Here is a 12,691-nt window from a genome sequence, read left to right on the forward strand (position 1 = left end):
TGACCGCAGAGATTGAAAGATCTCAAGCAGCGAGAGTTTGCTCGAAATGTCTCCTCAAGATCCCGCAAGGATGAGAAGAAACAGGAAAAAGCCCTTCGGCGGCTCCACGAGTTGGCAGAGCAAAGAAAACAAGCTGAATGGTGAGAGGATATTTCCTCAGAGGGGACTTTGTCGTCGTTGTTAGTTGCCATCGATTCTGACTCATGGCGACTGTGTGCAGAGTAGAACTGCTCCAGAGGGTTTTCAAAGCTGTGACCTACAGCGGGGACTACAGATAGTTACAATTGTTAGTATTTTTAATAGATCCTTTCAAACTAAAAACATATCTATACTTAGGTGTATAATACAGTGGTTAAGAGTATACACTTTTGAGGCCATACCCTACTTATTATCTGTGTGACCTTAGACAAGTTATCTAAGCTCTCTATGGCTCAGTTTTCTTATCTGTAAAGTGTGGAGAATAACAACAGTTTGCTTCTTACAATTGTGAGGAGTGAATGAGTTAATATATCTCAAATATTTAAGAGTGCCTAGCACATAGAAGATGCTCAATAAATGATGCGACTATTATTATTATTGTTATTATTTCCATTCTCCAACATTCTCTTATGTAGAAAGGTATATATATTACAGCATTCTGTTTTATAGCTAAAAAGCACTATGGCACAGATTCAAATGTTGTAACTGCCTTTTAAGCACTATACAATTAGTACTTAACACTCAAACACTCTAAAACCTAAAGAATTCCATCCATTTATTTCTGTGCAGGTTTCTGCCTTGAGTGTTCTTTTTAATGTTCTTTCATACTGATATCAGTTTTTGGGTGGTATTTAGCTTTAGGTGGAATTTATCCCACTTAGGGCTGAATTTCCAAGCACTAGACTCTGGGGACCCAGTCTTTGGGCACTTGAGGCTGTGTGCCTCATTCTGAAGGACTTAAGCCCCTTTGCTTGTTTTTACTGTCTGGCCAGGACCAACAGAAGGAACTGGTTACAGTAGAAACAGAAATTATGATTGTGGCTTTAAGAAGTTTATAGCCAATTTGGGGTCAAAGTTCCCAAGTTCCTGAACTTAATAGGTTTATTTTGTCTCCTGAGAGTCCTTTTTTGACTTACTTACCTCTCTTGTGTTTTGGAGGAAGAAGGAAGGTAGAGAACATCTGTAGTGTGAAGTTTTGAAGTTTTGAAGCAGAATTAACCTATGAATTCTAATACTTAGTTAAACTGCTTGTAAACTAGTTCTTATTCCTTCCTTGGCAGCTGTTTATATAGTAAACACATTCTTCTTGGGCATTTTGCAAGAATACAAAAAAAAAAAAAAAAAAGTTGCTGTCAAGTCAGTTCCGACTTATGGCGACCTCATGTGGCAGAGTAGAAAACAATTAAAAATTGACCAAATAATCACTTGGGAGAATAAAAGAAGATTTTGATCCATCACCAGATACTTTGTTTTTCTAAGAGTACATGCATGACCCATAGTACTATTGAAGTAACATGGTGAAGACTAGGCAAAAGATCAAAATGAATCCCCTTTTTATTCAATTTGAGGTGTTTTTTTTTTTTTTTGTTTTTTGTTTTTTACCATGGGGTGGTTTCTATAACAGGTGTAAGTATCCCTTCTACTCAAATTTGTTTGGTTCCCTTGTTCCAGTAACAAGAGTTTAGATAGCAAGGGATACCACATTTTCTGAATATATTTGATACCAGAGTTTAGAGCAGTTAGTAGCTAGGGTTCAGATAACAAGTTCTTCATCCAAATGTATATCTAATTCCATTTAGTTCTTGACTTTGGTTAACAAACTTGTACAGTCCACATACAGTAAAAATCTCAGGCAAGACAGGCAGTTTAAAACACTGGTATTGAGAACTCTTCAGTGTTTCTGTTGTCACAGCTGAGAAAATGCTTGGTAGAATCATGACAGTGGTGCTGAATGCCCAGAAAGTCGAAAAGCAAAGCAAATGCTTGGGTTCTCAGGAGATAGGTACAGAGTCTTACTTTCTAAAAAAAGATATGTTGACCACAGACTGCCATAGAGTAGCACAGTGGAGGTCTCTGTATGTGTTTAAGTCAGAGAATATACACATTGTAAAAAACGAATTTGAAAGCACATGGGGAAATTAGATTTTTTTGTTTTTTAGCTGAATGAAATACAACATTTGTGTGTAGATGTACAACCATATGTTTGATAGCATACTGAATGGTAGGATGCTTTAATAAGAAATGAGATTGGAAACAGGACAAGGTAGACTATACCAGGTAGTAATGATGGGGTATTTGAATTCTGAGATGAGCCTCACTTGCTGAATTTTAGGCAGTCTAGGAAGAAATAGCAGTAGTTACTGGCCCTGGAAATTTAGCTTGGCAGGTTAACAGTATGAGACTGCCTAACCTTCACTGAGGAAGTTCCATTTGGTAGCACGGGGCTAGGGAAGGACCACCTGTGATGAATGGTAGAACATAAGAGATGGGTATTTTATAAGATGTTTGAAATGTGCCCCTAAACCTATCTTTTCTTTTTTCTAAACCATTATGTAGTGCACCTGGAAGTGGTCCCATGTTCAGACCAACCACTGTGGCTGTGGATGAAGAAGGTGGAGATGATGAAAAGGATGAATCATCTACGAACAGTGGCACAAGTGCCGCCGCCACTAGTGGCCTGGGATCTGAATTGTCCACAGATAAAGGAGGCCCTTTCACCGCAGTACAAATCACTAACACCACTGGACTGGCACAGGCTCCTGGGTTAGCTTCCCAAGGCATCAGCTTTGGCATTAAGAATAATCTGGGGACCCCATTGCAAAAACTGGGAGTGTCGTTTTCCTTTGCCAAAAAGGCTCCTGTCAAACTCGAATCGATAGCATCAGTTTTCAAGGACCATGCAGAGGAAGGAACTTCTGAAGATGGAACAAAAGCTGATGACAAGGGTTCTGACCAAGGGCTGCAGAAGGTGGGAGACTCTGATAGTAGTAGTAATCTGGATGGTAAAAAAGAGGACGAAGACCCTCAGGATGGAGGGTCCCTTGCCTCAACATTATCTAAATTAAAAAGAATGAAGCGAGAAGAAGGAGCTGGGGCTACAGAGCCAGAATATTACCACTACATCCCTCCTGCACACTGCAAAGTAAAACCTCATTTCCCCTTCCTACTGTTCATGAGAGCCAGTGAACAAATGGAAGGGGATAATAGTGCACACCCAAAGAATGCCCCAGAGAGCAAAAAAAGCAGTTCTCCCAAGCCTAAAGGCAGTTGCAAGGTGGCAGCAAGTCAAGGAGCAGAAAAGACAGTTAGTGAAGTCTCTGAGCAGCAGAAGGAAAGCAGTGTGACTGAGTCCTCAGAGCCTGGAAGCAAAACTGAGACAAAGAAGGCCTCAGGAGGGGATGTAAGTGAGCAGAGCTTAGAGAGTCAGAAGGCTTTAGAGATGCAATCGTGTGAGTCCATTACTTCTAAAGAAACCTCTCAGGCCACTCCAGCAGGAAAAGAAAGCCAGGAAGGACCCAAGCATCCTACTGGTCCCTTCTTCTCAGTTTTAAGCAAAGATGAAAGCACTGCCCTCCAGTGGCCATCAGAACTATTAACTTTTACCAAGGCAGAACCCTCCATTTCATACAGTTGTAACCCTTTGTATTTTGACTTTAAACTTTCAAGGAACAAAGATGCCAGAGCTAAAGGGACAGAAAAACCAAAGGATATAGGAGGCCCCTCAAAGGACCGTCTCCAAGACCTTGATCCTGAAGAGCCAAATAAAAGCAAAGAGGAGGGAGAGAATGTAGTACATTCCTCAGGAGGTAGAGTTGATGCACCTGCTTCAGGATCTGCCTGCAGCAGCCTGAACAAGCAGGATCCTGGGGGCAGCCATGGGTCAGAGACAGAAGACACAGGGAGAAGCCTTCCCAGCAAGAAAGAACGATCTGGGAAGTCTCACCGACACAAAAAGAAAAAGCACAAAAAATCTAGCAAACACAAGCGGAAACACAAGGTTGACCCAGAAGAGAAAAGCTCTAAAGCCGAGTCTGGGGAGAAGTCTAAGAAGCGGAAGAAACGAAAACGAAAGAAGAATAAGTCATCAGTTCCAGCAGATTCTGAATGGGGCCCCAAACCAGAACCCCCTGGGAGTGGCAGCCCTGCACCACCAAGAAGACAGCGTCAAGCTCAAGGTGATTCCCAGCGGAGATCCCTTCCAGCTGAAGAGGGGAGCAGTGGCAAGAAGGATGAAAGTGGGGGCGGTAGCAGCTCCCAAGATCACGGTGGGAGGAAACACAAAGGTGAACCTCCAGCTTCATCCTGCCAGCGAAGAGCTGGCACCAAACGGAGCAGCCGATCCAGCCATAGGAGTCGACCCAGTAGCGGAGATGAGGATAGTGATGATGCCTCATCACGCAGGCAGCACCAGAAGTCTCCATCCCAGTACAGTGAGGAGGAAGAGGAAGAATCAGGCAGTGAGCATTCTCGTAGCCGATCACGGTCTGGCCGGCGCCATTCCTCGCACCGCTCTTCCAGGCGTTCTTACTCAAGTAGCTCAGATGCTTCTTCTGAACAGAGCTGCTATAGTAGACAGCGCAGTTACTCTGATGACAGCTACAGTGACTATAGTGATAGATCACGAAGGCACTCCAAGCGCTCCCACGACTCTGATGACTCAGACTATGCCAGCTCCAAGCGCCGGTCCAAACGGCACAAATACTCATCTTCTGATGATGACTCTAGCCTCAGTTGCAGCCAGTCCCTCAGCCGGTCTCGGAGCCATTCTAGGGAGCGCTCAAGATCCCGGGGCCGCAGCCACAGCAGCAGTTGTAGTCGAAGCCGGAGCAAGCGGAGAAGTCGCAGCACCACAGCCCACAGCTGGCAGCGGAGCCGCAGCTATAGCCGGGACCGCAGCCGCAGTACCAGGAGCCCTTCCCAGAGATCAGGCTCCAGGAAGGGCTCCTGGGGTCATGAGAGCCCTGAGGAGAGGCGTTCTGGTCGTCGGGACTTCATTCGCTCTAAGATCTACCGCTCCCAGTCCCCCCACTATTTCCGTTCCAGCCGAGGAGAAGGTCCTGGGAAGAAAGAAGATAGCAGAGGAGATGATGGTAAGGGAACAGGTCCATCCTCTCAGAACAGCAGCGCTAGTGCAGGAAGGGGATCAGATGGTGACTGCAGCCCTGAAGACAAGAACTCTGTCACTGCCAAGCTGCTGCTAGAGAAGATCCAGTCAAGGAAAGTGGAGAGGAAACACAGTGTGAGTGAGGAGGTGCTGGCCACCCCTAATAAAGCTGGACTCAAGCTCAAGGACCCCCCACAAGGTTACTTTGGGCCCAAGCTCCCTCCCTCTCTTGGCAGTAAGCCTGTACTTCCACTGATAGGGAAGCTTCCAGCTACCCGGAAGCCCAACACCAAGAAATGTGAAGAGTCTGGCTTGGAAAGGGGGGATGAACAAGAACAGTCAGAGACAGAAGAGGGGCCCCCAGGGAGTAGTGATGCCCCATTTGGGCATCAGTTCCCCTCAGAGCAAACAGCTGGCCCCTTATCAGACCTACCCCCAGAGGAGCCAAAGTCTGAAGAAGCTACTGCTGATCACACTGTGGCTCCATTGGGCACTCCAGCACACTCTGACTGCTACCCCGGGGACCCAGCCATCTCCCATAACTACCTCCCTGACCCCAGTGATGGGGACACCCTAGAGTCCCTGGATAGCAGCAGTCAGCCAGGCCCTGTGGAATCCAGCTTGCTTCCTATAGCACCAGACCTTGAGCACTTCCCCAGTTATGCACCTCCCAGTGGGGAGCCTAGCATTGAGTCAACAGATGGGGCTGAGGATGCCTCATTAGCCCCCCTGGAGAGTCAACCCATCACCTTTACCCCTGAGGAGATGGAGAAGTACAGCAAGCTCCAGCAGGCGGCCCAGCAACACATACAGCAGCAGCTTCTGGCCAAGCAAGTAAAGGCCTTCCCAGCCTCAGCTGCCCTGGCCCCAGCCACTCCAGCCCTGCAGCCTATCCACATTCAGCAGCCAGCCACAGCCTCTGCCACCTCCATCACAACTGTTCAGCATGCCATCCTGCAACATCATGCTGCAGCAGCTGCTGCTGCCATTGGTATTCACCCACACCCTCATCCCCAGCCACTTGCCCAAGTGCATCACATTCCCCAGCCCCACTTGACTCCCATTTCCTTGTCCCACCTCACTCACTCAATCATCCCTGGTCACCCTGCCACCTTCCTTGCTAGCCATCCTATCCACATCATTCCTGCCTCAGCCATCCATCCTGGGCCCTTCACCTTCCACCCCGTCCCACATGCTGCCCTCTACCCTACTCTACTTGCCCCACGGCCTGCCGCAGCAGCTGCCACTGCCCTCCACCTTCACCCACTGCTTCACCCCATCTTCTCAGGTCAGGACCTGCAGCACCCTCCCAGCCATGGCACATGAGTTGGGGATGGGAGCCCAGGTAGGACCAGGGAAGGTGACCATGAATCTTTCCTTGGGGGTGTTGAGCCATTAATACCAGCAAGTAGAAGCTGGAGTGGGCAGTGTCTTTTAAAAGCCAAAGAATCGACTTTTGGCTTACAGGGGTGGTTTTAGATTTGAGATTTACTTTGGGTTTACTATCAGGGATTTTTTTCCTTTCCCCCTTTCTGTTTTTCTCTTCCTCTCCTGTGTTTCTAAGCTAGGGAACACCAGTAAGTGCTACCCACCCCTTTACAGCAACATCTCTAAACTGTCAGGTTCAGATGCTCCCCTCCTCCCTCTACTTTTTATCCTCTGCTCTTCCTTTGATAAATTTTAAAACATTTCCTCCCTTCTGGCTGGCGGGTTATCACCAAGCACTTGCCATGGGCCATCTCGTCCTGTTTTCTTAGTGCCACGGGGAAGGCCATGCTGTCCCTCAGGTGGTAAAACTACCACCACTTTGGGCCAGTATCTTTGGCGATCCCTCGGTGACCTTATGTTATCCCCGGTGAGGTAGAAAGGGAGTCTGACTTGGAACCAGCGAATCAGATGCTGCTCTGGCTGTAATTTGATCCACGTCTCCCACAGAGCCACACGTTTGGCACGGTTGTCCTCTTGTCCCTCTTTCCAGAAGAGGCTTCTGCATATCCCAGAAAAGAAGATCCTATCATGAATAGAAGCTATGTGGAACATGGAGTCACCCATGTGCTTCCCCAGAGAGGAGCTCATGTGTCTGAAGGGTATTTTTTTCTTCTGTCATGTTGATGTTTCCTTCTTAATTTATAGGATTTTTTTTTTTTTTAATGTAAAAAATTGCACTGAACTCTATAAACGTAAATGCTGCTTTTTGTAGCTCATATAAAAAGATTCCATATTTGTAGTATACTGCAATAATATTTTTTACATGCAGCTCTTTAAGTGATCCTTGTTCTGGTGGCTTTATGTAAATATGTTTGCCCTAGTTGAATTAAGAAACTTTAAACGTTATAAAATGAGAACAAAAAATAAAGCATTTGTTTTCTGCTAGATGCAAAAATGACTAAGCATGTATATTTTATCAAGCTCATGTATTTTTTTGAAGTTATGAACTATAAAAATGTTAAAACAAAAAAAGAAACATTGTTAACATTTTTTGCTGAGACAAAATGTTAAGTAAGTTGCAGTAAGTGGTGCTCCCAGCACTGGGATTTTTGAGCTAATGGGCAACAGTCAGCTGGGGGTGTCAGAGGGATGCTTAGTTCTGACCTTCTCTCTCATATGCTTTGTTAATTCAGAGAAACGGGTGGGCCCCACAGAGGAGGAGGAGGAGGAGGAGATCCAAGAGCTTTCTTGAAGCAGTGAGATATTCAGAGTGATTGGTGGGGGAGGGGGTCCCTTGGGTTTTCTGGACCCCTTGTTCCAGGCAGTCCATTTGCCTTCTTAGTACTTAGACCCCTCTGACAATTTTTTTTTTTTTTAATGTGCCTTTTGGGTTGGCTAGAAACTGAAGTAGAAGTAGACAAAGGATGATAGAGTTGGGACTGTTTTCTTCCTCCTTTTGCTGGGAGGTGAGCACATTTATAGACCCTTCAAATTTTTTTGCTTCATAGTTTCCATGCCTTCTGCCCAGCTTAGTTTAAGCAGTAAAGTTTCCTTTTTTTCTCCCGTGACATTGACCAGAGGAATTAACCACCTCAGTCCCCCCTCCCGGCTCTGTGGTCTTTCACTCAGGCTATCAGCCTCAATTAACACACTGACCCAAAGGTACTTGCATTGCAGGTCCTATTCCTTTGGTGTAGTTAGTTCCTTCTTTGGCATTTCCCTACCCATTCCTGTGGCTAGAATTGGTTGGGTGGTCACCTGACAGGAAAAACAAACCCTACTTACCTGGGCCAAGGCTCTACGTTCCTGGCTTTCTTCTCGAATTCCCAAAAGAAGTAGTGTTTTGAGTTCGAGAAGCAAGTGCTGGGCAAAAGAGGTTCTTGACTGCTCCCTACCTGTTCAGTGCTCTTCATCTGATTCAATAGCATTGTTTTTTGGATGACTAGCATTGGAAAAGAAATAATCTGTTTCAAGTGAAGGGACTTATTTTTCTTTGTTTTCAGCCCATGTAAATATTCAAATAATACAGTATTAACATTTCCATGCTGCTTCCCATTAGCTTGTAGATTGAGCCATATTCTGGCCTCCTCTCTGCCTTCCTGGGGGCAGTTTTCTTTAACTTCCAGAATAGTGATTTTAAAACTTAAAGAAGGAAAAACAAAAATGACCTTACCTACAAGCATAACAGGCTGTATTTAACATTATCACATATGATAGAGATACATATGCTGTAAAATGAGGGAAAGAACTTTCTAATAAACCAATGATTTGTGGAAACTTAGCAGAGTCTGTTGTGATCGTTCCCTGTCCACTCAAGTCGGGAAAAGATGGAGTTGTGGATTACAAATAACATCTTGTTTAAAGTGAGCAAGCAGTAGATTCTTGTGAACCAGTTGTTTGTGGTATTTGGAATTGTGCTTCTCAAAGCTCAGACTGCCCATGTTGAAGGAAAAAGATGGCTGTAGGTAGAAGTAATAGGAGTTTAAAGTTTCTCTCAACCTTAGGTAAATGTCTTTCCACTCTTTACCACTCTCTCTTTCCCCACAAGAACTTCTATTTCTTTCCTTTTTCTCATCTTAAATATGTAATCTTTGTATGACATGTAGATGCTCATTAAATGGATTTGGAATTTCTGGCGTTGATTTTTAGGATTTTGGATGAACTTAAGGCCAGTGGGATTACAGGTGTCATCTACCTAGTCTTTGCCCTCTAGGTGGAGTTCTGTATACCAGGCTTGGCTTCCTCTCCTCAACCCTTTAATGTCACTGCAATGCTTGAGAGCCTCTGCCTAGCATAAGGAAATATGTCCTAATTGTTAACTGAGCAGATAAAAGCCCCTACTCTTCTGTATCAAAAATCACAAAAGAAGCAGAGAAATTTAGCGTGGAATAAATTACTTTCCCCTCTCCTCAACCTTTCAGGAGGGAGGAATGTAGTGTCCGTTTCTTTCCTACTGTCTTTGTTATAGCCATGCTCTATCCATCAAGGAGAAGCTTTTAAACCTTGGGTTGGGTGCTCTAATCTATCTCCTAAAATGACAAAGATCCCTGCCCAGAAGGAAAGGATGTTAGAAAATATGAAAAGTGAGTTTTTGAGAGCAGTCAAGCTGCCTTGTTTTGATAAGGGTTCTGCTTGCCTCCCAGCCACCTGAGCTTGAATCGTGGAAGTACTCCCTCTTCTGTACCCCCTATGACTAGCTCAGGCCTAGTCAGCTACTTCCATTCTTATTTGCCAGGGATACTCTTACCAGCTCATGCCTGAATTATTGCAGATCTTCCTGGCTGGCCTCCCTGACTCTAGGATCTAATACGTGCCCCATGTAAGTTTACTGGCTTATCAGAATCTGAGTTCAATTAATTTTGTATTCACTGTTTCTGGTAAAATTGTAAGCTCTGAGAGGACAGGAACTGATTCTTATACTTCCTTTTTCTTACCCCTTAGGAAGTCTGCATAGAGTTGAGCACATGTAAACGTTTTGACTATGTTCAAGGAAGATAGGAGTAAAGTAAAATACCATGAACCATGGATTATGCACCAGGATTCAGTAAGGGAACATTTGAAGATGATAAAAGATTTTTCTCTATCTTCGGTATCACCTATCTCAGATCCAGGCACATAGTAGAAGCTCAGTAATTGTTGACTAAGATAAAGCCTTAACAGAACTTGAATTCAGTGAGGGATTCTAGGACTCAGGCTGATGAGATGAGAAAGTGGAGCAGTGCGTCAGCACTCCTCTGCCAGCTATCAGAAGGGACATCAACCCAGCTCTGACACCATAGAAATACCCATAAGAACTAAACAGCTCTCCCTTCCCAAATCCGATCCACTGCCTGTATTTCCAATTCCTAGTTAATGATACCACTGTCCAGCCAGACACCAAAGCTTGTAGTTACCTTGAATACCTCCCTACACATCCAGTTACTGATTCTGTGATCACTTTTGCTCCTGCCATCAGTACCCAGGCTCAGACCTCATCACCTTTAAGCCAGAGGATAGCAGTCACTATACGTCTGGACTTCCCATTTTCGTTTCTTTCCACAGGCAGCCAGTATAATCTTCCAGATTAGAGCACAATTGATCAGTGTATCTCATCCCCGGCTTTAAAAATATTTATGATTTTCCATCTCATTTGCATTAAAGTTCATATTCCTTAATATGGTATTCAAGAACCTCCAGTGATTTGACCCCAGCCTTCCATCCTACCCTCATTTCCCAGTCCACCCCTTTGAGCACCCGATGCTGAGTTAACTATTACTTCTTTTCCCTTTTCCCTATAATTGGCCTGTATGTTGTTCTGCCGTTCTCTTTGCTTATGTCATCCTCTATGCCTAGAAACTCTGTCATTGTCTGACAAAAGGCAACACAGCGTAATGGTTAAGAACATGGACTCAAGTAGAAACTTGTAATTGAATCCTAGTTTTTGTCACGCGTTGGCTGTGTAACTTGGGCAATTTACCTAAAACCGCAGTTTATGTGTGTTCATATCTTAACTCCCTCTGGACTAAGTTTTTTAAGGATCTTTGATAATTATCTTTGTATCGCTCAGTGCCTTGAACAGAATAAGTAATTACTGAAAATTTTAGTGGACTATGAGTTAATAAGGAGCTGTGGTGACACAATGGTTAAGCACCCTACTGCTAACCAAAATGTTGGCGATTCGAACGCACCAGCCACTCTGCAGGAGAAAAGACCTGGCAGTCTGCTCCCGTAAAGATTACAGCCTGTGAGGCAGTTCTGCCATGTCTTATAGGGTCGCTATGAGTCAAAATTGACTGGATGGCACGCAACAGCAACATGAGTTAGTAGCCACTCAGTTGACGACAGTGGGAAGGTGAGTAGAGGACTGAGTTAAGTGTTCATTCTAACAATTTCATTCATTGCATGCCTACCATGAGCTTGGCACTGGGAATTCAACAGTGAAGCAAGCCCAGACTAAAGTTCAAAGAGCGTTTAACCTAGCGAGGGATAGGATTTTGAGCTATGTGCTAACATGGTGAAGTATGAGGGGAACAGAGGAGCTGAAAGGATTCCAGAATGACACAGAGTGGTTGGGCAGGATAAAGGGGATGGTTGAATTTGATCAGAAGGAAAATATGGATTAAAAGGAGAATGTGGCTATGTTCCTTTACATCTAGAAGACTTCTTGAATCTCCTTCACAAGAACTGCTTTTTTGGGAAGGCACCAGTGCCAATTAGACTTGGCACTCCTGTCTTCTTCCCCTTATCCACAGAAGATGACTTTGCCTTTCTGTTTAAAACTCTTCTCTTTCTACTCTGTGACCCTGTGTTTGCATCTTTATCTTTAGTGCATACTTTTGTTCAGTCTTTTTGTCTTTCAGCCATACCAACTACATGTTAGGCCCTGGGGCTGCAGAAAGGATTCATGCTCTCAATTCACAGACACAATCCAGTAAACAGACCATGACTAAACCGTGTGGTCATTGTTAGCCCCAGCTGCCAGCCTGAGGAGTTGGAGGAAGCTTCTGCTAGGCAATGACCCCAGCAGAGTCAAGTCTTAATGGTTAGACAAGAACTTCGTCACCCAAGAAGAAGCGAGAGCCTGCCTTCAACTGAATAGCTAGTGCATAACCTCAGAGCCTGTGAACCAGAATACCCTGGAGTAATTTCATTCTCTCCATTTCCTTGTCCCTTCGGCCAAGGTCCATTCACCGTACCCCTCCCAGCACTGGCTGCGCTGCCATGGCAAGACCGAGATCTGGCCCAAGATGGAGTGAGGAAGCTGCTGCCCCAATATGGCAGACTGAGGCTGTCCAAAGCCCTAGAAGGAGGAAGTGGTTAAGTACCTTATCCAAAAGGATACAGCAGCCTGAGGCCTTAACAGGAGGCAGCAGCTTCCTTACTTCTTCCCCCACTTCCGGCTAAGTCACAATGTGCCGCAGCAGTGCAGCCAGCTTTTAGGGGGCAGGGCGAGGTCGGGCAGGAAGGTTGTAGAACTCTGGGCTACAGTGGAGGTATACAGACCAGTTAGTTCATGAGTGTACTGTCCCAAACAGGAAGTAATGGTGATTTGCACTAGAGTGGTGGTAGTGGAGATAGAAGATTCAAGAGACATAGTTGAGAGAGAGAACCAACGGGACTTGGTGATAAACTGTTACCAGGGAAAGAGAGGAGTCATTGCTCTCAGCCATAAGCCTCACCCCCTTCCTGACAATCCTAGAG

The 12,691-nt window shown here is 45.0% G+C and overlaps 1 protein-coding gene across 4 annotated transcripts in view; it reads left to right on the forward strand.

Annotated features, from left to right (window-relative positions):
* The window catches only part of GPATCH8 (G-patch domain containing 8), a 111,697-nt gene extending 99,165 nt beyond the window's left edge, over positions 1-12,532 (forward strand). For 2 of the 4 annotated variants that reach the window (XM_012554945.1, XM_004374291.2), the window contains 2 exons: positions 10-140; positions 2,536-8,792. In XM_012554945.1, coding sequence (XP_012410399.1) covers positions 10-140; positions 2,536-6,409 — 4,005 coding nt within the window. In that variant the 3' untranslated portion in view covers positions 6,410-8,792. Of the gene's footprint in view, positions 1-9; positions 141-2,535 lie in introns of all 4 variants that reach the window. The other 2 variants (XM_023729405.1, XM_023729406.1) reach the window with 1 other exon arrangement.
* The last annotated feature ends 159 nt before the right edge of the window (positions 12,533-12,691 follow it).

Source organism: Trichechus manatus, unplaced genomic scaffold (assembly GCF_000243295.1).
Source record: "Trichechus manatus latirostris isolate Lorelei unplaced genomic scaffold, TriManLat1.0 scaffold00028, whole genome shotgun sequence".
NCBI lineage: Eukaryota > Metazoa > Chordata > Mammalia > Sirenia > Trichechidae > Trichechus > Trichechus manatus.